At 43.5% G+C, this 25,725-nt stretch overlaps 1 protein-coding gene across 2 annotated transcripts in view; it reads left to right on the plus strand.

Annotated features, from left to right (window-relative positions):
• Positions 1-25,725, plus strand: part of NPHP4 (nephrocystin 4) — a 169,772-nt gene that overhangs the window by 58,734 nt on the left and 85,313 nt on the right. For both annotated transcript variants that reach the window (XM_029066495.1, XM_039912090.1), the window contains 3 exons: positions 6,396-6,532; positions 14,716-14,897; positions 16,718-16,841. In XM_029066495.1, coding sequence (XP_028922328.1) covers positions 6,396-6,532; positions 14,716-14,897; positions 16,718-16,841 — 443 coding nt within the window. The remainder of the gene's footprint in view (positions 1-6,395; positions 6,533-14,715; positions 14,898-16,717; positions 16,842-25,725) is intronic.

Consider the following 25,725-nt stretch of genomic DNA (forward strand, 5'->3'; position numbering starts at 1 on the left):
TAATTCTTTTATGATCATTCATTTTTGACAGTTACTGAAGCACTGACTAACCATGCCATTACCTGGCATGGTGCAGGAGTACTTCATTCCATTGTGTATTTTTTGCTCCAGGTTTAACTACCAGTACTTTGTTCATGCTCAATTATGAGTGTTGCAGAGGAGGAAAAAAATAATTTTCAAGTGTCTCTCTGGGAGTAGAGCTGGGAATAGAAGATGCCTTTAAAGCCCAATTCTCTCTGAAACATCCAAAAACTTGGATCTACTTTAGTCTCCCCGGATTGATGGAATAACAGCCTCAGGGACAATTACTGTTCAAAATTGATCATCTTTGAATGTGCTTTTCCAACGTGACGGTCGTCAAATACATTAGAACCACTCTCTCTTCCTCCTTCAGGTTTGGGATTGGGATGTGGATAGCTCCTCATCCAGGAGATGTCTGTGACATTGACTTGGTTCAGTGGGCACCCCGCTTTCACGAATTTGTCACAGGTCTGTGTTGTTCGAGAAGTGACCTCCCACGGGTTTTCACCCTAATAATCTGGGGCAAAGACTGCCAAATGTTACCTCAGTTACCTCATCTGTAAAGTGGAGATTTAATCTTCCTCCGTTTAATTTAGATTGTGAGTCCCATGTGGGACAGAGATGTGTCCATCCTGATAAATTTCCCCAGAAAGACCCATTTTAAAAAAATGTCGCTCAAAGATCTGGTCTCTAAACAGCTCCACCACTTATCCTCCTGGGTGATCTTGGGTAAGTTATGTACCTTGTTCGTAAAATGAGAATTAAGTACCTATTCCACCCCCAGTTTAGGCTATAAACCCCCTGTAGGACAGAGTCAGTAGCTGATCTAATTGTCTTGTATTTACCCCTTACTACACAGTAAACAGGGAATGTGTCTGTTGGTTGTTCTCTTGTACTCTCCCAAGCACTTAGTACACTGTTTTTCAGAGAGTAAGCGCTCAATAAATACAAATGAATTACTGAATAAATACCACAATTATTTTTAGTATTTTTTTGAAATTGAGAAAATTAGAGAAACATTTTTTCTATTTTAAATTTCTCATGGGAAAGGATGAACTGGGAGACTACAAGAGAACTTGCTTTTCTTCCAACAATTTCTCCCTAGTCTTTGTTCATATTATATGTCTTCTGTGAAGATCTGTTTTTATCCCTGGGCCTTTTATCATAGCCTAGGCCTGCTGCCCCATTGACCCAGCAGAGAGTTGGCTGACAAAGCGTATGTTGTGAGGCATCATGGGTTATCTGTCCTCCAAAACTTCCTTTCACTCTGTGTAGTTGTGTCTAGCTTGTGCCCTCCCCCCCACCCACTGCCAATCTGCTGTTTTCACTATAGAGATGCTAATTCTGTCATTTCCCCCACTCTTTCCCCCTCCCTCCCTTTTTTATTTCTTTCTCTCTGTTCAGAGCTTTGAAAGGTGGATCTGAACGTGTTCCCTACTGACTCTATCCTTTCAGAAATTCTTTAATAAGAGAAATGTGTAAAGCCTTAAGATCTGTTAGTCCGTGCAGGAGATTGTGCTGCAAAGCAGGGTCCTGGTTCTGATTCCTGTTACTGTTGCCAAGGAAGCTGACCTATCGAACTGGCACCGATTTCATATCTATAGAACCACAAGTTAGTTGATCTCAACCAAAGCCACCAAGTCTGCAATCCGGGAAAAGTAATAGCAATGATATTGAGTGCTCAAAAGGTGCAAGTCACCTACTTGAGCAATCAGTGGTATTTATTGAGTGTTTACTGTGTGCTGAGGAGTGCACTAAGCACTTGGGGGAATGTAAACAATAAAGTTGGTAATCAATCAATGGGATTTATTAAGCACCTACTGTGTGCAGAGCTCTATACCGAGTACCTGGGAGAGTTAAAATACACAGAAGTAGTGGACAAGTTCCTTTCCCAAAGTGCCTTCAGTCTAGGGGGGGAGGCAAACAAAAAAATAAATGATGGATGTGATGATGCTGATGATGGTATTTGTTAATATGGATGCTGTGGAGCTGAGGGTGGGGTGAACATCAAGTGCTTCAAGGGTACAGATCCAAGTGCATAGACACAGAAATGAGAGGGAGTAGGGAAATGAGGGCCTAGTTGGGAAGGCCTTTTGTAGGTGATGTAATTTTGATAAGGCTTTGAAGGTGGGGAGAATGATGATTGTCGTACATGAAAGGGGAAGGAGTTGAAGGCCAGAGGAAGGATGTGGGCAAGGGTTCAGCAGCGAGATAGATAAGATCAAGATACAGTGAGCAGGTTGGAGTTAGAGGAGCCAAGTGTAGTAAGAGATCAGTGAGGTAAAGGAGAGGGAGATCTTATTGAGGCTTTAAAGCTGATGGTAAGAGATTTCTTTTTGATGTGGAGGTGGATGGGAAACGATTGGAGGTTCTTGAGGACTGGGGAGATATAGACAACTTTTTTCAGAAAAATGATTCAGGCAGCAGAGTGAAGTATTGACTGGAGAGAGGAGAGACAATCAGGCAGGGAGGCCAGGGAGGAAGCTGATGCAGGAGGTAAGGCAGGATATGATAACTGTTTGGATCATTATGGTAGCAGTTTGGATGGAGGGGAAAAGGTGTATTTTTACATTTTGGGGAAGGTAAAACTGGTAGGATTTGGTGACAATGAATGCCTGGGTTGAATGAGAGGGATGAGTGTAGGTTAATGCCAAGATTTCAGGCTTGTAAGGCATGGAGATTAGTGGTATTGTCTACAGTGATGAGAAAGATGGGGAAGACAGGGTTTGGGTGGGAAAATAATAATGATGGTATTTGTTAAGCGCTTACTATGTGCAAAGCCCTGTTCTGAGCGCTGGGGAGGTTACAAGGTTATCAGGTTGTCCCACGTGGGGCTCACAGTCTTAATCCCTGTTTTACAGATGGGGTAACTGAGGCCCAGAGAAGTTAAGTGACTTGCCCACAGTCACACAGCTGACAAGTGGCTGGGTCGGGATTTGAACCCATGACCTCTGACTCCCAAGCCCAGGCTCTTTCCACTGAGCAAATGAGGAATTCTGTTTGGGTCATGGTAGACACAATCCCTACACACAAGAAACTTAAAGTTTAGAGGGGGAGATGGGCATAAAAGTCAATTACAGCTAGGGAAAATAGAGTATAAGGAGCTGTAGTGAATGTGGGGCTGGAGTAAATATCAGAGTGCTGAAGAGGTACACAGCCAAGTTCATAGGTGATTCATTCTCCTAATTTTTTGAGAAAGTACAGTAGGTGGCCAAGACATGTTTCCTTCTCACAAAGGAGGAAGACATATACAAAGCAGTGGTAAGCAGTACGGTATTGTGGATAGAACACTGACCTGAGAGTCAGAAGGTCTTGGGTTCTAATTCTGACTCTGCCACTTGTCTTCTGTGTGATCTTGGGCAGGTCACTTTGCTTCCCTGGGCCTCAGTTACCTCATCTGTAAAATGGGGATTGAGACTGTGAGCCCCACATGTGACAGAGTCTGTGTCCAGCTTGATTTGCTTGTATCCACCCCAGCACTTAGTACAGTGCCTGGCATACAGTAAGTACTTAGCAAATACCATCATTATTATTATTGTATAAAAGATCTTACACATAGGAAAATCTGGATTAAACATTAACTGTACAGTTGAATATACATAAATGCACCAGGGCTAAGGGTTGGTATGAATAAATATTCAAGTACAAGTCATGGTTGTTGGGTTGATGCAACTTGGAGTGCTGAGATTTAATTGGTCCTGCACCCCTGAATCATTCTGCTGTAGATTCATATGAATTCTCTGCATTAAAGGAGGGAGCAGCTGACCTTCCTTTTCCCTCAATCATTTGCTTCATTAATAGTAAAGGATTCTGTTCCCTCCAGTCTTATCTTCTCATATTTCAACAACTATTCTGCTTTAGAGTTTTGCCCAACACTGGAATAGTCACAACTCCTAAGGGAGGATTGGGTGGGAGATCATGAAGGGACCATTCCAGGAATGATGAAAGAAGCAGCATGGCCTCGTGGATAGAATGCAGCCTGGGAGTCAGAAAGACCTGTGTTCTAATCCTGGCTCCACCACTTGTCTGCTCTGTGACCTTGGACAAGTGACTTAGCTTCTCTGGACCTTAGTTATCTCATCTGTAAAATGGGGATTGAGCCTGAGAGCCCCAGGTGGGACAGGGACTGTGTCCAACCCAATTTGCTTGTATCCATCCCAGTGTTTAGAATAGTGCCTGGCACATAGTAAGGGCTTAACAAATACCATTATTATTATTATTATTATTATTATTATTATTCTTGGTGCCTCAGTTCCCTCATCTGCAAAATGGAGATTGACTCCATTAATCTGTGGGACAGGGACTGTGTCCTACCTGATTAGCTTGTATCTACTCCAGTGCTTAGTACAGTGCCTGTCATATAGTAAGCACTTAACACATACATAAAAAGGGTGAGGAGTGCATCATTCTTAGCTGTTTTCCTTCCTTTATTGACTTTGCTTTCTGAACCCTATTATTATTATTATTATTATTGTTAATTGTATTTATGGAGTGCTTACTGTGTGCCAAGCACTCTACTAACCACTTCAGAGACTAAAAATTATAATTAAGTAGGATCCTTGGTAGTGAGGAAGAGAAATGAAGCACCGGTGATGGAGGAGGAAAGGGAAAAAAGTAAAGTGGGGAGGAGGTCGCCCACCCTAGCTGTGGAAAACAAAACAAAAAGAGAGTTAGTTCTTGGCTCCCACCAGTCCTGGAAACTAGTCAGCGGGACAAAGCATGGAACTTGAGGAAGGAAAACTCTCGGTATCACATGGAGATGGGGAAGGGGAGAAGGGTTTTGTGTGTGTTGTGTGTGTGACTGGGGAGAGCCCAGATCAAGGCTGCCAGGTCCGAGGGTTGGGGCTTCCTCGCCTTGAGATGGGGGTCGCAAGCCACATGTTCTAACCAGGAAAGGTTGGCTCCTAGACTGTAAGTTTGTCCTCTGGACTACAAGCCCCTAGAGGGCAGGGAATGTAACTAATAGTAATACTACTAATAATAATGTTGTATTTGTTAAGCGCTTACTATGTGCCAGGCACTGTTCTAAGCACTGGGATGGACACAAGCAAATTGGGTTGGACACAGTCCCTGACCCACATGGGGCCTACAGTCTCAATCCCCATTTTGCAGATGAGATAACGGAGGTACAGAGAAGTGAAGTGACTGGCCCAAGGTCACACAATAGACAAATGGTGAAGCTGGGGTTAGAACTCATGACCTTCTGACTCCCAGGCCCATGCTCTATCCACTACGCCCTGCTGCTTCTCAATTCTATTGTATCTCTCAATTCTATTTTACGGTACTCTCCCAAGCACTGAGTACAGTATCCTGGACATAGTAAGCCCTCAGTTTACGCCATTGATTGATTGATGACATATTTTCCAGGCTTCCTTCCTTGATGTTTGGATTTTTGTTTTATTAAAGAAGCAGTGTGGCCTAGTGGAAAGATCAAGGGTCTGGGAGTCAGAGGACCTGAGTTTTAATCCCAGCTCCACCACTTGTCTGCTGTGTCCTTGGGCAAATCACTTATTTTCTCTGTGCCTCAGTTTCCTCATGTACAGAATGGGGGGTTAAATCCTACTCACTTATACTTAGATTGTGAGCCCCATGTGGACAGGAACTGTATCCAACCTGATCATCTATCCCAATGCTTAGAATGGTGCTTGGCACAGAGTAAACACTTAACAAGTAGCATAATTATTATAGCGTCTGGAGCAGGACTAACTGGTATTCTCTTTTAAGTGCTTTCTTGAAAGCTGCCCATTATATCGTGGCTTCTATATTTAGTGTCTTCTCCCAAGAGCTTAATGCAGTGTTTTGTTCACAGTAAGTGCTCAGTAAATGCCATTGATTGATCCTGGAAGCACTCCTCTAAGCACCAGTGCTAGTTTGTTGGCTTAGAAGATGCATGTATACGTGTGCGTCTGTGTGTATAACTCCAAATGGTTCAGGGTAAATGAAATAAATAAGAAAAAGTGGAGTTGGCTGGGTCCCTGCTGGAGACAAATGTTAAGAAGTAAAGAAGAAGGAAGCTGATGGAGCAGCAGATGTCATTTTGCATTTTGTAATCTATGTTCTTTGAATCCCAGAGCTGTAAAATTTGTTCCTGGAGGAGGTTCGGAGGAGAATTTGGACTGTAACCGAAATCTGCTTTTGTTGAATTTATTTGATCGTCGCGTCTGGAAAGAGGATGGTTACTATTTTAGTACTCTGCCGGGTGCTATGCCTGTGCTTTTAGTTCTAACTGTACTTCGCGGTCCCCTGAGACCTGGATCCATGCAGTGGGAACGCCGCTGAGCATTTCTGCGTCTCTCTATTAGTGGTATTTGAGTGCTAACTGTGCACTACCACCTTCTCAGGGCCTAACCCACTCCAACGTTATCTTCTTCCAGGTGACGCTTTGCGGAAGCCACGCCTCCATAAGTCTGTCACGTGGTACGTGGACAAATTGTCCTTCCATCTGTATCCCTCCCTCGAGAAGTTTGAGGAGGAACTGCTAGAACTGCTCAATAATGACCGCCTGCAGGAGGTACTGGTGACATTTGCATGATCTGCTTTAATCTTGGTGCTCTTACTAGGTTTGGACTGTTATCCCTGTGTGGGAGAGGGATGCTGCCTCAGTCTCCTGTAGCTGCTAATAATAACAATAATAATAATGATGATTTTTGCTAAGTGCTTACTAAGTGCCAAGTACTGTACTAAGTGCTGGGATAGATAAAAGATCATCAGGTTCCACATGGGGCTTACAGTCTTAGTAAGAGGAGAACAGGTATTGAATCCCCATTTTGCAGATGAGGAAGCTGAGGTGCAGAGAAGTTGTGACTTGCTCAAGGTCCCACAGTAGGTAAGAGACAGAGCCAGGATTAGAACTCAGGTCCTCTGACTCCCAGGTCTATGCTCTTTCCACTGGCCACACTGCTTCCCTGAACTTAGCACTGTGCTTGGCTCATAAGAGGACTTCACAGATGCCACCATTATTTTTAATATTATTGTTATTATTGTTATTATTATTATTATTATTAGCTAGCCTAGACATCTTGAATTAGAGGCTACCAATAATGATCAGCGTGGGTAGAATATGTGCACAAGGGCACCAGTTTCCATCATTCGAAACCTCTTTGGAGAGCATTGCCTGGGCGTTGGTTGTTTTCTTACTAGAATGGATGGGCACGAATCCCAGCTCTGCCACTAACTTCCATGTTTTGGGGCAGAGTCACTTTCTATCTCTCATGAATGGGGAAAATGCTTTCTGTTGGACAGTGCATATGAAAATCTAAATAGGAAAAGATCTAAACAGTATTGTTCATTCAGGTAGCATTCAGTATACGACCTGCTGAGATCGGGTTAGAGAAGCAGTGTGGCCCAGTGGAAAGAATGTGAGCCTGGGAGTCAGCTAGTTGGGGGCAGGGAATGTCTGTTTATTGTTATATTGTACTCTCCCATGCGCTTTAGTATAGTGCTCTGCACAAAGTAAGTGCTCAATAAATACGATTGAAAAAACCTGGGTTCTAATCCATCTCTCTGATTATCTTGTATCTACCCCAGTGTGTGTGGCACATAGTAAGCACTTAATTCCAGTAAATATTATTGTTAGGTGCATAAAATATGAGTCAGGACTAGTAATCAACTTCTAAACAGTCCTTCAAACTGGACGCTGGGTGGAGGTCTTATCCCTTGAGCTCTTTCTCTTTCTTTTTTTTTAATATGGTATGTTCTATGCACCAAGCACTGCACTAAGCACCGGGGTGGGTAAAAGCAAATCAGGTTGGACACAGTCTCCGTCCCATGTGGGGCTCACAGTCTCGATCCCCATTTCACAGATGAGGTCACTGAGACACAGAGAAGGGAAGTGACTTGCCCAAGTTCGTACATTAGAACCTATGACCTTCTGACTCCCAGGCCCATGCTCTATCCTCTTTACCATGCTGCTGCTTGTTGGCATGCAGCGTAAGGAGGTGGAGCCGAGGGCAGGAGGACTTTGGAGACTTTTCCGTGTCACCCTGTGGGATTGGAACACTGCACTGTGGGGGATTTGCCGTGGCCTGCAGCACTCCGTGCTCACTCTGCTTCATCTCTTTTGGGCTCCGCTAGACCTAAGAGAGAGGGAGGGACTACTCACTCAGTCCTCCTTGCTCTGCCTTCCCCCGTTAGAGAGCCGAACAGCCTGGAAAGAACCGAGGCCTAAGAACACCCCCCCATGGGGGAAACTCCCCAATCAGGCCCCGGGGGCTGCAGACAGGCAGGCCTTGTTCTTAATGACCCCGAAGGTGGCGGGGTGTGGAGGGGGTTATCGTCTTTTGTATTACCCAGGAGAGGCATTTTGGTTCCAGTACTTGCTTCGGTATTTAAGGAGTTATTAAAGGGCTTATTCCTTGTCAGTTTCCGTGGAAATATAGCAAGAGTTACAGGTCCAGAGTGGTAGGATCCCCTGCAGGACTCTCAGTTCATTGGCTTTCAATTTACGAGGGAGTCTGAGGAGCCTGCTAGCTAGAGACTGGATTCTTTATTCTGCCTCAGACTGGCATTCGTTTTGATATACCATAAAGCAGTCTTCATTTAAAGTAAATTAAATCACCAAATGAAAGGAGTCAAAGCTATAAAGGAGGGCTGTATCATCAGCCGAGGCCGTTTCGAAGATATTCGGCTCATTTCAAGGGGATGAGCTGGAAATCTCCTCACTCAGTTTGTCTTCTCTAGGAAGATTTCTGTGAATGAAGCTCACTATACCTACATAGCCTTCTCCCTGCTCTGTTTAAGCACATTCCTTCAGGAAATTATGCTCAGCAAAATGACAGGAAGCCAGTGAAACGTTATTCATGCAGGATCACGGGACTTCTCTTTGTTGCTTCATGGCTTACTGAGAATTACTGTTGAAGGAAATTTCTTAACTGGTTTGGACAAGAGTAACTACTGAACCACAGGGGTTTCTTATCTTCTCCGTGGTTTCTGTCTGGAAGCCCCATCCCTCATGGTCAGGAAATAGAAACCTCCTGTACCCTGCACCACACTGAATCAAACCAATTAATCAATGGTATTTAGTGATCATATACTGTGTACCAAGAATTGTACTAAGTGCTTGAAAGAATACACTATAACAGAGTTGGTAGACGTGTACTCGGCCCACAACAAGCTTGCAGTCTAGAGGAGGAGACAGACGTTAATATAAATAAATGTTACAAATATGTACATAAATGCTGTTGGACTGAGGGTGGGGTGAATAAAAAGTAAAAATCCAAGTGCAAGGCAAGTAGGAGAAGAGGCTAGGAGGGCCTAGTCAGGGAAGACTTCTTGGAGGAGATGTGCTTGTCATAAGGCTTTGAGGGTGGGGAGAGTGATGGTCTGTTGGATATGAAGCGGGAGGGAGTTCCAGGCTGGAGGTAGGATGTGGGGGAGAGGTTGGTGGTGAGATAGACATGGAGGCACATTGAGTAAGTTAGCACATGAGCAGCACGAGCGAGTGGGTCTTTCCATTCCATTTCATTCCATTCCATTCATTCAATTCATAGAGAAGCAGCTGGGCTTAGAGGAAAGAGCATGGGCTTGGAAGTCTGAGGTTGTGGGTTCTAATCCCAACCCTGCCACTTGTCAGCTATGTGACTTTGGGCAAGTCACTTAACTTCTCTGTGCCTCCGTTACCTCATCTGTAAAATGGGGATTAAGACTGTGAGCCCCATGGGGGACAGCCTGATTACCTTGTGTCTACCCCAGAGCTTAGAACAGTGCTTGGCACATTCATTCATTCATTCAGTCATATTAATTGAGCGCTTATGGTGTGCAGAGCACTGTACTAAGGCTTGGAAAGTACAGTTCGGCAACAGATAGAGACGATCCCTACCCAACAAGAGGCTCACAGTCTAGAAGGGGGAGACAGACAACAAAACAAGTAGACAGGGATCAATACCATCAAAATAGAGAAATAGAATCATAGATATATACACATCATTAATAAAATAAATAGAGGAATAAATATGTACAAATATACACAAGTGCTGTGGGGAGGGGAAGGGGGTAGAGCAGAGGGAGGGGTAGTAGTAATCCCTTAACAAATACTATCATTATAATTATTATTACTGTTTTGATCCCAAGCTCAGCCATCTGAAGCCCAGCCTCGTGAGGCAAGGAGGGGAGGGTGAGTCCTTGTCCTTCCTCCCTTAGTACCTGTTGAAGCAGGCTCAGTGGGTGATTACTGGCTGCAGTGGTAGCCCTCTCCACCCTGCTCGCTAGCCATGTAACTGGGGCAGCGGTACCACTAGGAAGGTGTAGGGGAGGAGACCGGATCTCCGCCGGTGCTCCCCAGCTGCCTGTCCTGAACTTCCCCACCGAGAGCACTGGGTATGCTGCACAAGGGCCAACCTTCCTTGTGTTGGGCACAGGATGGAGACACAATGGATGTGGAATCCTGCTCTGGAAACGCTGTTGAGGGAGATATTGATAAGAGCTTAGGACATTCTTCAAAGCAACAATAATAATTATTATGGTATTTGTTAAGTGCTTACTATGTACAAGCACTGTTCTTAGCTCTGGGGTAGATACAAGGTAATCAGGTTGTCCCACATGGGGATCGCAGTTTTAATCCCCGTTTTACAGATGAGGTAAATGAGACACAGAGAAGTTAACTGGCTTGCCCAAGGTCACACAGCCGACTGGTGGCGGAGCCAGGATTAGAACCCACGTTCTCTGATTCCCAAGCCCATGCTCTTTACACTAAGCCACGCTGCTTCATGTCCTCTCCTCTCATTCATTCATTCATTTAATCATATTTATTGAGTGCTTACTGTGTGCAGAGTACTGTAGGGTACAATGCAGCAATAAGCAGTCACATTCCCTGCCCACAACAAGCTTACAGTCTACAGTCTCAGCCACCCAGCTCACCTTTCTCAGCCTCTGAGGTCCCCAACTTGCTCCTTCTCGTGGCTGTACTTATTTTGTCCCAAGCCCAGCTTGCTTTATTTTCTCCTTCCTTGCTCATATCTCAGCCACTCTTGAATCATATGTGGATTGGAATGGACCTGTTCCTGCTAGGTCTGGTGGGGAAAGCTCCTTGTAACGGTGACTTATAGTCCCAGCTCACTTTCAAATTGAATTTCTTGTGAGAGAACCAGTTGGAAGCCAGTCTGTGCTCCTGGATCAGGTCTTACCCCAAATCAGTCAATCAATGGTACTTTTTGAGTGGTTTAGTGTGTTCAGAGCACTGTACTATGTGCTTAGGAGAGTCCAGCTTAACAGAATTGGTAGGCACATTCCCTAGCCACAAGGATAATAATAATAATGGTATTTAAGTGCTTACTATGTACCAAGCACTGTTCTAAGCACTGGGGTAGATACAAGGTAATAACAATAATAATAATAATGGTATTTGTTAAATACTTTCTTTGTACCAGGCACTGTACTAAGTGCTGAGTGGATACAAGCAAATAGGGTTGAACACAGTCCCTGTCCCCTTGGGGCTCACAGTCTCAGTCCCCATTTTACAGATGGGGTAACTGAGGCACAGAGAAGCAAAGTGACTTGCCCAAGGTGACAGCAGACAATTGGTGGAGCCGGGATTAGAACCCATGACCTTCTGACTCCCAGACCTGTGTTCTATCCATTTCGCCATGCTGCTTGGCTCGCAGTCTTCATCCCCATTTTCCAGATGAGGGACCTGAGACACAAAGAATAATAATAATATGATATGTGTTAAGTGCTCACTATGTGACAGGCACTAAGCTCTGGGTGGATACAGGCAAATCGAGTTGGACACAGTCCCTGTCCCCTAAGGGGCTCAGAGTCTCAATCCCCATTTTACAGATGAGATAACTGAGGGACAGACAATAGATTACTTTAGGGACAGTTATGAGTAAAAGCACAAGCTCAACTCCTTTCCGTGACCTTATCTTCAGTTTTTTTCCCCAGTGATTAAATTGCCTGTGTCCATGGGCTCTCCTGCTGTTCAGCAGTCAGTGCATTTATTGAGCACTTACCAAAGACTAGGCATGGTTCTAAACATTTCGGAGAGTACAAAAGGAGCAAACTTCCTTCACTCCTCTTATGGACTGTAAGCTTGCTGTGGGTAAGGAATGTGAATACCAACTCTGTTGTATTCCCCCAAGCAGTTAGTACAGTGCAATTCACACAATAAGTGCTCAGTAAATACTGATGAGGATGATGATGAAGCTTCAGTTCAGTGGGGAAGACAGAAGTGACTGCAGCTGTGTGATCTTGGACAAATCACTTCACTTCTTTGTCCTCAGTTTCCTCAACTGTAAAATGGGTATAAAATATTTGTTCTCCCCAGTACTTAGACTGCTAGCTCTTTATGGGACAGGGATGTGTCCAATCTGATTAACTTGTATCTACCCCAGTGCTTAGAACAGTGCTTGACATATAGTAAATGCTTAATAAATACCATTAAATAAATAAGTACCATTATTACCAAATATTACCAAATATTATAAGTACCACTAAATAAATACCATTACCATTAGAAGCAGCATGGCTCAGTGGAAAGAGCACGGGCTTTGGAGTCAGAGGTCATGGGTTCGAATCCCAGCTCTGCCACTTGTCAGCTGTGTGACTTTGGGCAAGTCACTTAACTTCTTGGTGCCTCAGTTACCTCATCTGTAAAATGGGGATTAAGACTGTGAGCCCCACGTGGGACAACCTGATTCCCTTGTGTCTACCCCAGCGCTTAGAACAGTGCTCGGCACATAGTAAGCGCTTAACAAATACCAACATTAAAAACTCCCCAGTAAACAACAGAGGCATCATTTCCGAATGATCTAGCGAGAAGCTCCTTTCAAGATCTCCCATCACCAGCGTCTGGAATATGGCAATGTTGAGACTGTCATCGGCTATTAGGTTGGACTCTTGGCTAATACATGGGGAAAGACATCCAAACCCCGATCATTTGTTTTTGTTGTTGACGGTGTGCTTTGTATTATACTTTTGGTGAAGATTGCCAAGTCAGCAAATTAGCAGCACCTTTTTTCAATCCAGGTCTGTGAGTAGATTTATTTTATTCACTCCCATTTCTTGGAAAGGGAACTTAAGCTAATTTTGTCTTCTCTAAGAGGCGAAAATAAAACAAAGCATAGCAGGTTCGAAATGGAAATGTGCATTTCCTTTGTGCTATTGCTGCTGTGTATTATTATTACATAAAGATGATTGCCTTTGGATAAGAAAGCTTTAGGAACAGATTTGCTGAGTTTTGTATATTTTCTTAAAGATAATTTTTTCACAGATTCTTAGATAATTTCTTTCTATTCAACTAGCAGATATTCAGTAGAATTATTTTCATCATAAATTTTTGCTTGATTAATAGTCAAAAAAGAAGACTTCAGATCTTAAGGATCACTTTCAGTGATCATCTAATTCAATAGACAGTGAAAACCTAGAGAAAAATCTTTGTTCATTCATCAGATTGGCTATATAGTTTTGGTTAAGATGAAACACTTTAATATCTACTGATCACTTTGGGGCAGATTCCATTTTTATTAGTTTATGACTTATTGTCTAAGCTTTCCATTAAAAAAAATCCTTGTGACCCTCCCCTCTAAATACTATTTTTATGATTAAAGGAGGGGGAAGAATGAGGCAAGAAAGGGTAATAAATAGTCATTGCATTTGAAGTGTCTTTTTGCATTTTGAGATCCAGTGAAAGTCAGAAGGGGAGTAGGTGGAGGCCTTCTTGGTAGATTCCATTTTCTAATAATGTATTGTCCTTTCCCGATAATAATGATGATGGTTTTATTAAATACTTACTTTGGGCCAAGTACTAAGCTCTGGGGCCGGGGGGAGGAGAGGGATAGAAGCCAGACATAATCCCATTCCACATGAGTCTCAATGTCTAAAGGGGAGGGAGTGGAGGTATCTCATTCTAATTGTTCAGAGGAGGGAACAGGCACAGAGAAAAGAGAAATTAAGTGACTTGTCCAAGGTCACACTGCAGGCAAGTGGTGAAGCTGGAATGAGAACCCAGGTGTCCTGATTCCCAGTCCCTTGTTCTTTCTACTCAACTACAGTAAAGTACACTGTCTCCCGTTAGTGCTTAATAAATATTATGGATTTGCTGATGAACCGAAGTCAATGACCACTTGTCTTTTGCACAGAATCTGGTGAAGCCTTGGGTTGATAACCTTGAGTAAGGATTCGCTTATCGATGCTTTTAATAGAGATCCAGTGATGAAACAGCATGGCCTAGTAGATAGAACACAGGCCTGGAAGTCAGGAGAACCTGGGTTCTAATCTTGGCTCCACTACTTGTCTGCTGTGTGATTCTGGGCAAGTCACTTCACTTGTCTGCGCTTGAGCTACCTCATCTGTAAAACAGGGACGAAGACTGTGAGCCCCACGTGGCACAGGGACTGTGTCCGACCTGATTACCTTGTATCTACCCTAGCACTTAGAATGGTGCTTTGCACATTGTAAGCACTTAACAGATATGACTATTATTATTATGATTATGAAGAAATTGTACTTGGAGTGCCAGCCTTCCCCTGAACCCATAGGTCTCTGGAAAATGGATTGAAACAAAAACCATATATTATTTCTCTGTCCCTTCCAGAAGAATCCTTTTACTAAGCCTGGTGTCACCTGTAAACCTTCACCAATTTTAGCAGTGTACTTTGGGATAAACTAGTAGATTCTTTCCCTTTGCTTCGGTCACCGTCGGCAATACTCTCTTTCTCCCGGGCTCAGAGGCTTAATTCTAGAAAAAATATGTCTTTCCAGGATAGCTCCACTTCGGACGGGACTTCGGTAGCAATCCAGGAGCGGCGCGTCCATGTCGGGGTGCACAATGGACTGGGTTTTGTTCAGAAGCCCCAGGTCGCTGTGGTGATGCCGGAGGCGGAAGTGAACTTGGGGCATGCCACCAGCCTTGCCAAGAAAATCAGTTCCTCCACCAAGATCAGGTATTGATACAGATTTGACACATGTGCAAGGTATCCCAATATAGGGCTCCTGCCTTTGACATGATTCACCACATGCTCTTTGTAATCATCATCCTCATAGTCATTCTGGTACTCGTTAAGCCCTTACTATGTGCCAAGCACTGTTCTAAGCGCTGGGGTAGATACAAGTTAATCAGGTTGGACACTGTCCCTGTTCCACAGGAGGCTCACACTCTTAATCCCTATTTTATACATGAGGTAACTGAGACCTAGAGAAGTGAAGTGACTTGCCCTAGGTCACACAACAGACAAGTGGTAAAGCCTGGTTGAAAACCCAGGTCCTTCTGACTCCCAGGCCCATGCTCTATCCACTATGCCAGGGCCGCTTTCAAGCTGTACTCAGTCCCTGTCCTACTTGGAGGGAAACGTATTTAATCCCCATTTTACAGTTAGGTAAACTTGAGGCTGAAGTGTTAGGTGTCTTGCACCAAGTTACATGGAAGTCAGTCAGCATATTTATTGAATACTTACTGTATGCAGAGCGTTGTACTGAACATTTGGGAGAGTACAGTATAACGGGCACATGCCCTTTGTATATGCACCCATGCTACCGGGGGATGGGGAAGAGAGAACTGAATTCCTCTTGGTCGGTTTAGACCAAGCGAACATTTCCCTGTGTTTTTCTTAGTGCCGAGCCGTTCTCGCTAAGGAATTGATAAGCGTAGTGACTCAATGAACCTCCCTCTTGCTTCCCAAGGGGAGAACAACCTCTTTGTTTAGCATCCCCCAATCTCTGAGACCACTGACCTGATTGGGCCGGTCTGCGGGAACAACCTGTTCGAGACCCTAAATTACAGTGAGAGTATTGCGTTCCGATTGGGGTTTCTCATCGTTTGGTCAAAATTTCAGACTGCATGCTGCATTTGGTGAGAGTGGACCATTCCCACCACAGATTTTGTTTCTGGTTGATCATCCAGCTCTGGGGTGTAAGTGAAACTAAATCCTCTGGGTAGGTAACAGAACTTTGGGGATCTAAGGCAGTTATGTTTCTAACCTCTGTTTTCTGAGAGCCACAAGCTATGAAGGGCGTTATTCTTTGCATATAGAAATGCTAAAGAACCTTAGTGCAGCTAAAAAGGCCTAGTGGAAGGGCCATGCCTCATTACTAGGGCAATAGCGATAGCTGTGGTGGAAGCAGGCCCTGGAATTTCTGATATCTGGTCAGAATCCTCACTCATAAAGTAGGTCTGGTATGGGACGTAACCTGATTTTGGTGGGTTTCTGATGAAAACCATGTAGCAGCATTTGGGAGGCACATGTGGGAAATCTCGCCGGCCCATCATAGGATAGCCCAGCATTATGGATAGAGCTCGGGCCTGCGAGTCGGAAGGTCATGGGTTCTAATTCTGACTGTGCCACTTGTCTGCCGCGTGACCTTGGGCAAAACTACTTCACTTCTCTGGGCCTCAATTACGTCATCTGTAAAATGGGGATTGAGACTATAAAACCCCACGTGGGATAGGGTCTCTGTCCAACCCAATTTGCTTATACCCATCCCAGCACTTAGTACAGGGCCTGGCACCTAGTAAGCACTTAGCAAATGCCACAGTTATTATTATTCTAGCCCAGCTGTGGGTAGACCTAGCAGCCCTATCAGCAAAATATGGCCTCTTCCATTCCATCAGTCAATTAATCAGTCAATGATATTTACTGAATGCTTACAATGTGCAGATCACTCTGTTAAGCGCTTGAGAGAGTACAATAAAATGGAATTGGTAGACGTGTTCCCTGACAACAATGAGCTTACAGTCTGTCTTGTGGTTGTGCTTCCAAAATTGTAGTGGAGATCAGGCCCTGGTTCTGAGAAGTCGCATTCGCCTCTCAGAGATGATTAATCACCCAGCGTTTGGAATTGTCTTTCAACTGGAGTATGTGTTCTGTGCCCCTTCAGGAGTAGATGGCAAGGTAAGATCACATGTGAGACTTGTATTCAAGTTTGATCTGGGGGTTATGTTCAGGGATCTGTGGACAAATTATAGTCATCCGAATGACAGCCGTTATTATCAGCGTTTTGCCAACCCCCACAGGTACCATTCCCAATAATCCTCCTTCCTTCTTCCTGGGGTATTCCTGTTTTTTATTTTTTTCTACTTCATCCTGATAGCATCATCCTAATAATACCTTATACTGGTTAACATCAATACTCATCATATTGGGCCATAAAAAATGTAATCTTCCATTTAGTCCGCAGTTATATATAACTCACTTGTTAATAGTTGAGGCCATGTGATCTAAAGTATAAATGCGCTCAGTGTACTGTCAGGTCTCATGGTGAATTTTAGGAAAAGGCTGTGTGTTCGGCCCATAGCTAAGATTATAAATTCCTAGGGTTTGGGAGCACAAATGTAAATAAAAAGGGTAGGAAACTTTTTCAGTTTTATCATGTCCTTTACATCCATTTCCCTCTCTCATGGACTTAATATATTCTTTGAGGTACCCCCAGACTCCTCAGGCAGAAATGGCACCTTCTGTCTGAGTTGACCCTCCCTGTCAATGTCTGTTAGGTATTTAGTCAATCAATAAATCAGTGGTATTTATTGAGTGCCTACTGCGTGCAGAGCAATGTTCTAAGTGCTTGGGAGAATATAAAACAACGGAGTTGATAGACGTGTTCTTTGCCGACAAGGAGCTTACAGTCTAGAGTTATTCCATTAACCCTTTTTGCTAAAGCTCTCTGTTTGAGCCTTGGGGAAAGTAAATGAGCTATTACTTCTTGTTCCTGATGCAATTAGATGGGCAGTATGAGAACCACCCCCATGACAGTTTCCACACCATAAACCCACCAAACTCATTTTCCCTGATTAGGTTGAAGAAAAGTTTTAAAGCAGGCACTGACCTTTTGGCTCTAACTTCAATAATCAATCATATTTATTGAGTGCTTACTGTGTGTAGAACGCTTGGAAGAGTACAGTACAACAGAGTTGGTAGATATGTTCCCTGCCCCAGGCACTGTATGTTTTAAGAAAGCCTCTCTCAGCTCTTATCTTTATGAATCCCCTCCATGCAGCGAAGAAGCAAGTTTTTGAACATTTGCCTAAAGCTGGAAAAATTCTGGACAGCCTTGAATTAAGAGTGTATCTTTTTCAAGTAGACAAGAGGTGGAGCATTGTGGCCTAGTGCATAGAGCACAGGTGTGGGGATTGGAAGGACCTGGGTTCTAATCCACTTGTCTGCTGGGTGACCTTTGTCAAGTCACTTAACTTCTCTGTGCCTCAGTTACCTCATTTGTAAAATGGAGATTAAGACTGTGAGCCCCAGGTGGGACATGAACTGTGTCCAATCTGATTAGCTTATATCTACCCAGGGACTTAGTTCCGTGCTTGACACATAATAAGCCCTTAACAAATACCACAAATAAAAATAAGGAGCTCAGCTTTGGAGGTCAGGAGATTGGGGCTGTAGTCCCAGAGCTATAGTCCCAACTCTGCCAGTAGTCTGCTGTGTGACCTTGTTGTTATTACTATTATTCATATTCTATTTTTAAGCACTTATTATGTGTCAAGCACTGGTCAAAGCCCCAGGGTAGATACAAGTTATTCAGGTTGGACACAGTCTCTGTCCCACGTTTGGTTCACAGGAACAGGTATTTGATCCTCATTTTACAGTTGAAGAAACTGACGAGGTCATCTCGGCAAACAATATGCAGAGCTGGGTTTAGATTCCAGGTCCTCTGACTCCCAAATCCATGCTCTTTCCACTAGGCCATGCAGCTTCTATGAAAACAGTTCTTGAAAAGTGTAAGTGCTCATTTTATATTAATCTTATAATGATACCAAAGCCTATAATTTTCTTAAAAGTTTTTTCGCCTATTTTAAATGCAAAAAAGCCAAAAATATCTATATTTCAAAGAAAATTGTGCCCCAATTAAAAGGCATGGAGAAAGGGTAAACCAAACAAACTCATTTATAAAAGTATAACTATTAGAAATACATAAATCATAAAAGATATGAACTCAACATGATAATTTTTATTATGATGGTGAGTCACATCACTTCTCTGTACCTGAATTGCCTCTCCTATAAAATGGGTATGAGATGCTTGCTCTCCCTACCTTTTAGATTCATCCTCCCCTCCCAGCACCATAACACTTATGTCCATATCTGTAATTTATTTATTTATTTTATTGTCTGTCTCCCCCTCTATACTGTAAGCTCTTTGTGGGCAGGGAATGTATCTGTTATATTGTATATTATTATATTGTACTCTCCCAAGTACCTAGTACAGTGTGCTGCATACTATAAGCTCTCAGTAAATTCAGCTGACTGAATGACTGACTGACTAGATTAAGCCCCATTCCTTCATTCATTCAATCACATTTTTTGACCCTTTCTGTGTGCAGAGCACTGTACTAAGCACTTGGGAAGTACAATTCAGCAACAAATAAGAGCCAATCCCTGCCCACACAAGGACTGTGTCCCATCCGATTCTCCTTTCTCTACCCCAGAGTTTAACATAGCTCTCATCAAACAGTAAGCACTTAATAAATATCAGCTTAGTGGATAGAGCTTGGGCTTCACCACTTGTCTGCTATATAACCTTGGACAAGTCATCTAACTTCTCTGGACCTCAGTTACCTCATCTGTATAATGGAGATTAAGAGTGTGAGCCCCATGTGGCACAGGGATTGTATCCAACCTGATGAACTTGTATCTACCCCAGTGCTTAAAACAGTGCTTGGCACAGAGTAACTGCTTAACAAATACTATATTCGTTATTATTAGTATTATTATTATAAAGGCTAGTGGGAGTGGGGCAGTGGGACACCAACCCATTGGATGAACTGGCCTGGAAAATCTGCCTTTAGGAAAGCCTCGGACACCCTGATTAATGGATGATGGTGTTGCAACTCACCTTCTGGATAGTCTGATCATTTGGTCTTGTTCTTATCCAAGTGCCTGGCACAGTGCTCAATCCCCAGGAAGAGCTCAATAAATACCATCAATTGATGCAATAGGTGAAAAGAGAGCCAGAAGGAGTAGAAGCACTCAACTCTAGAAGGAGGTTGGAACCATGTGCTCTCCTGAGGGCTGATGATCTTTCAGCTGTTCCAGTTTTGCATCTTAGCAATAGTCTCATTTCCATTTAGATAACGTCTCCTTAAGAATGATTGTAATAACTTATTTCTGATCGCAAAGTTTATATACAGAAATGGATATGTTTTACTTGACACTTTATTTCCTTTTAATCTTCATTTGAAATGCTTAAATAATGGAAAGTGGTTTGGACATGCATTGCTGCTTTCGTGCTGCTATGGAATCTGGCTGTACAATAGTTCATAAATTTTCTCTGATGCTGCAGTTTTATCTTAACATAGAGTACTGGATTCTGTTTAACTGTCATAAAATGTGCTTTCTCCAATGTAATCTGGCAAAGAAATGTTTCAGGGTATGAAATGATTTCCCGCACAAATTACTAACTGTGTAGAACAATGAAAATATGTTACGCATTCAGTTGTTAAAGCTTGTATAAATTCAGAAAGATTATCCTAGCCTGGGCAGGGCGATGTACTCTGCTGATCTGGACATGTAATTCTGCCACCCTTCACTTCTCTTTAACTACTTTGGTTCATCTCTGAGGCCAACTTGTTGCATGAACAATATTAATGATGCATTGTTATTGTGGCTGCTTGGTCATTATTTCTGACAAATTCTATCATTTTCAGTAAGAACTCTGATTCTCGGGCCTTGGATTTTGCAGAGGTGGTTCTCATGACTTTTTGGTTTTCCTATCTGTCACTCTTCCTCAGATACAGTCCCTCACATCACTCTTTTAATCAGTAAGAGAACAGTGAAAAAAACAAATCTATTCCTTTGTATCTCCATTTTGGAACATAATTTCCAAAAATCTTCCTAAGTTTGTAATGTAACACACAGGTTACTGAGGATAGTTCTGAGCCCCAAGTAGTTAGTTGGTGATGAAATCAGGACTTATTGGATGCTGGTTTAGTTCACCTCGTCATCATATTTATTGAGTGCCTTAGTTCTTCACTAATCCATCAATCAGTCACCGTACTAAGCGCTTGGGAGAGTACAGTATAACAGACACATTCCCTGCCCACAATGAGCTTGCAGCAGAAGCAGACTTCACCCTGGTTGTGTGATAGCATATACTTCATACACCATAGCTTTTGGGACTGACCTGCCCTGCCTGTTGGAGTTGGAAAGACGTTTGGAGGTAAAACCAAGATGGCACCTGTACTCCTTGTCATCGGCCAATGGGATGTGGCCTTCTGCCCCCTGCTCCTTCCACCTCCCCCCTCAAGGCCGCTGCTGCCATCAGCAAGGAGCTGTGGGGCAGCCAGGCCTTAGCCACTGTGGGCGGGCAGCACACTGGGAAGAGGCTACTTCTCTGACCTATCCCAATCAGTCAATCAGTGGCATTTATTGCACACTTACTACATGCAGAGCATTGTGCTAAGTGCTTAGGTGAGTATAATACAACAGAATTAGAGATATGGTCCCTGCCCATAATGAGCTTTCAGTCTAGAGATTGAGTGCCCCGGCAGCAAGAGGATAATAATAATAATAATTATGGTATTTAAAGGCTTACTCTGTTCCAGGCACTGTTGCTGCCACTTTGGGGGTCCTGAGCTCTGGATAAGTGGATATTGCACCACTGGGTAATTCCACAGCCACAACTGAAAGGCTGCATAGCTGGGCAGCACTTGTGCTGCTCAATGGTCTGCTCACAACACAGAGGCTCTTGTCCACTAGATCCCCAGCGAGGAAGCAGCTCCTCCATGCAGGATTTTGGAATGAGGTCAAGAGCTGAGCTGTTTCTGTCGGTTGTGCCCAGGCATCCCCTGACTGCCTCCTGTGATCCTTCTCCCCCAAACCACCCACATCCAGTCCTGGTGCTCAGTCCCGGTGCCCAGTGTGGATCCACAGAAAATAGTAGAAGAAGAGGAGAAGCCCCAGTGAGAACCTTCTTTTTCCTCTTTCCTGCTCTTCCTGTCCCCTTTTCCTTCCACCGCCTCCAAGATTCCACCACCTCAATTCTCTGACCCAAATTCACCCCCACACTCCAAATGAAAAGTGGGCACCCCTGCTTGCAGTGGGATATTGCTTCCTTTGTAATCTCCTAAGTGCTCAATTCAGTGCTTTGCACTCAGTAGGTGCTCAAAAATGCCATTGATGATACTGATGAAGTTAAGTATCTGTGAAATGGGCTTTGGATGTAGAATACTTAAAATTCTTCCCTGACTGTGGCACTGTTGTTAGTGGAACCACTTTAATGTCTTTTTTTAGGTTGGGCCCCTTGGCTCTAAGGACAGCTGTGGTCCTATCCCTGTAATTTCACCATTAAGACCTGGGCTCCCCTATCTCTCCAATAGTACCTGCTATTCAATCGTATTTGTTGAGCGCATACCGTGTGCAGAACATTCAACTAAGTGCTTAATAAGATAAATAGTTTGTAAGGGGAATCGAACCTGCAACCTTGGCACTATTAGCACCACACTCTAACCACACAAGTTCACTGGCCAACCCTAAATAACAATATTTGTTAAGTGCTTACTCTGTACCAGGCATGGTACTAAGCGCCGGGGTAGACACAAGGTAATCAGGTTAGACACAGTCCATGTTCCATTTGGAGCTCACTGTCTTAATCCCCATTTTACAGATGAGGGAACTGAGGCAGAAAGAAGAGAGAAGTCACATAGACAAGTGGCAGAGTCAGGATTAGAATCCAGGTCATCTGACTATCTACTAAGCCACATTGCTTCTAGGACATCAATTCACTGGTCAGGATTAGGATGGAGTGGGCTGGGTATTGGTTGATCCTTGCTGTTGCTGACATTGGACGTATTGAGGGAGAAAAACTTCCCCACTCACCACCTCTAAATTAAAACATTTCATACTTGAGGAAGAGATTTTCCAGCTTTTGGAAGTCTGCTTTTTCTGCCTTTATTACTGAACTCTTTCACTTCCATTCCCATGAGCCCCAAGTCTTGCAAATTGAGGTCTTGATTATATGTAGCTAATTGGTTCATTAGTGTTTAATATTGTGCCCCTAATATCTCTCATTTCAAGGATAGGTTGTTATTCCTCCAGTAAAACTACTTTAACCATCTTATTTCTTAGACACAGGATCATTGATCAGATATTCGGTAGCCAGCAACACCTCATAGCTACAGCCTGGCATTGCTGCTTTCAAGATGTGAGAAAATATACTCTATTTCTGTTTAATAAACTTTACTAGTAGAACGCAGCTGCTCTAATTTAATGACCCTCGGTTACTTTGGCTCTATCCGTTGCTCTTTCAAGTCATCAGTTAAACATAGAAGAGGACGGTGTTCATTCAGTTGCTTATGGAGCGCTTACTGTGTACAGAGCACTTGGGGGAGTATAACAATAAGAAGACACATTCCTTGTCCACAACGAGAGTGTGTGTGACCCTACTTGGGAAGCAGCATGGCTCAGTGGAAAGAGCACGGGCTTGGGAGTCAGAGGTCATGGGTTCTAATTCAGGCTCTGACACTTGTCAGCTGTGTGACTGTGGGCAAGTCACTTCACTTCTCTGTACCTCAGTTACCTCATCTGTAAAATGGGGATTAAGACTGTGAGCCTCACGTGGGACAACCTGATGACCCTGTATCTCCCCCAGCTCTTAGAACAGTGCTCTGCCCATAGTAAGCACTTAACAAATACCAACATTATTATTATTATTACTTTGGCAAGAAGAGCTGAAGAAAAAGGGTTCTAGGAACCAAGAAGCCTGCTTGTAGGAGGAGAGGATGGGTAGGACAGAGCAGTAATTGGGGGGGTCCTTTTGGGGGGGTTCTCTTTTTGGGACAGTTTGATCTCTGCCTGTGAATCAGTGAAGAAGGGAGGATGTAATGAAGCAAGAAAGAAGTAATTTTCAAATTGAAGAATTAGAATCCTTTGGGAGTTGTACACCTGATAATGGGATTGGTCAAAGTGGCCCTCCCAGTGACCAACTCCTGCAGGACTGAGTAATAAATTGAGTTTGTCAGTTTCTCTCTTGCCTGCCTGACACTGGTTGGAATTGCTGGGCAGGCCTATGATTCTTGAAGAGTTTTCCCAGGTTTGCGAAGCAGCATGGCCTAGTGGAAAGGGCATGGGCCTGGGAGTCAGAGGAGCTGGGTTGTAAACCTGGCTCCATCGCTCACCTGCTGTGTGACCTTGGGCAAGTCACTGAACTTCTCTGTGCCTCAGTTACCTCATCTGTAAAATGGGGATGAAGAGTGCGAGCCCTATGTGGTTCAGGGACTGTGTCCATCCTGATTTCTATCTACCCCAATACTTAGTACAGTGCATGGCACATAATAAGCACTTAACAAATATCATTTTTTTTTTTTGAAAGTGGCACAAACCATTTTCTGGGCTGAAGAATTATATTTGGTGACATTGTCTCCTTCAAAATCACAATCTGGTACTTTTTATTGCTGATACATATGTCTCTAAAGAATTACTCTACTCAGTAGGATGAAATGCAGATATTGCCCATCAAATTATTAAATTGTTTCAAGTGTCAGTATAAATGTCACAAATGGGCTTATTAAATCATTTCAATTATATGTTGTTGAGTTTTTCACTGAGTCTGGGCTTGAAGGAATGTCATTTGCAGCAACTGAAAATGCTCTTGGAGTCCAGTTTGGAACAGGCCACCTTTTTAAGGGATATTACTTAGCTTTTCACACATGACTGCCTAGAAATAGAACTTTAATTGTGTTATTGGTTTCTTCCACTCCAATTGCAAATCTGAACCTTACCCTTTTTAGTAACAAAGTCACTGAGCCCTTAGGTGAATGGGGGATGGTGGTAGTAGTATAAAGAGCATTTAGCAATCAAGTGATCAATCAGTGGTATTTATCGAGTGTTTTCTGTGTGCAGAGGACTGTATTAAGTGCGTGGCTCAGAGGAAAGAGCCCGGGCTTGGGAGTCAGAGGTCATGGATTCGAATCCCGGCTCTCCCACTTGTCAGCTGTGTGACCTTGGGCAAGTCACTTAACTTCTCTGGGCCTCAGTTACCTCATCTGTAATACGGAGATTAAGGCTGTGAGCTTTATGTGGGACAACCTGATTACCCTGTAATAATAATAATGTTGGTATTTGTTAAGCGCTTACTATGTGCAGAGCACTGTTCTAAGCGCTGAGGTAGACACAGGGGAATCAGGTTGTCCCACGTGGGGCTCACAGTCTTAATCCCCATTTTACAGATGAGGTCACTGAGGCACCGAGAAGTTAAGTGACTTGCCCAAAGTCACACAGCTGACAAGTGGCCGAGCGGGATTCGAACCCGTGACTTTTGACTCCAAAGCCTGTGCTCTTTCCACTGAGCCACGCTGCTTCTCTACCCTGTATCTACCCCAGCGCTTAGAACAGTGCTCTGCACATAGTACGCGCTTAACAAATACCAACATTATTATTAAGTGCTTGGGTTAGGTCACTACAACAGCATTGGTAGACAAAACCCCAGCCCATGAGGAGCTTACTGTCCAGAGGGAGAGAGATTTAGTGAGTGCCCAGTGGTGCAGTGCGCTGTACTAAGCACTTGGTAAGTATAGAATAAAGAAGTGACACGTTCCTGGCCCACAAGGAACTTTATACTCCGAGGGAGATAAATATAGAAATATTTGGGACTAGGGTGGTCAAAACAAATAATTAAGTGCACATAATAAATGAATGTCAATGGATGTGTGTAATCTACAGAGCCAAGGTAGATGACCTCTAGCCAAGGCCACCCAGGCACCTTGTGACAGACATTGGGATGACTTTATTATGAGATAGCTTGGAAGAGTTAAATCTAACCTTGTAAATAACCACTA

This window comes from Ornithorhynchus anatinus, chromosome 5, assembly GCF_004115215.2.
Source record: "Ornithorhynchus anatinus isolate Pmale09 chromosome 5, mOrnAna1.pri.v4, whole genome shotgun sequence".
In the NCBI taxonomy this organism is placed as follows: Eukaryota; Metazoa; Chordata; class Mammalia; order Monotremata; family Ornithorhynchidae; genus Ornithorhynchus; species Ornithorhynchus anatinus.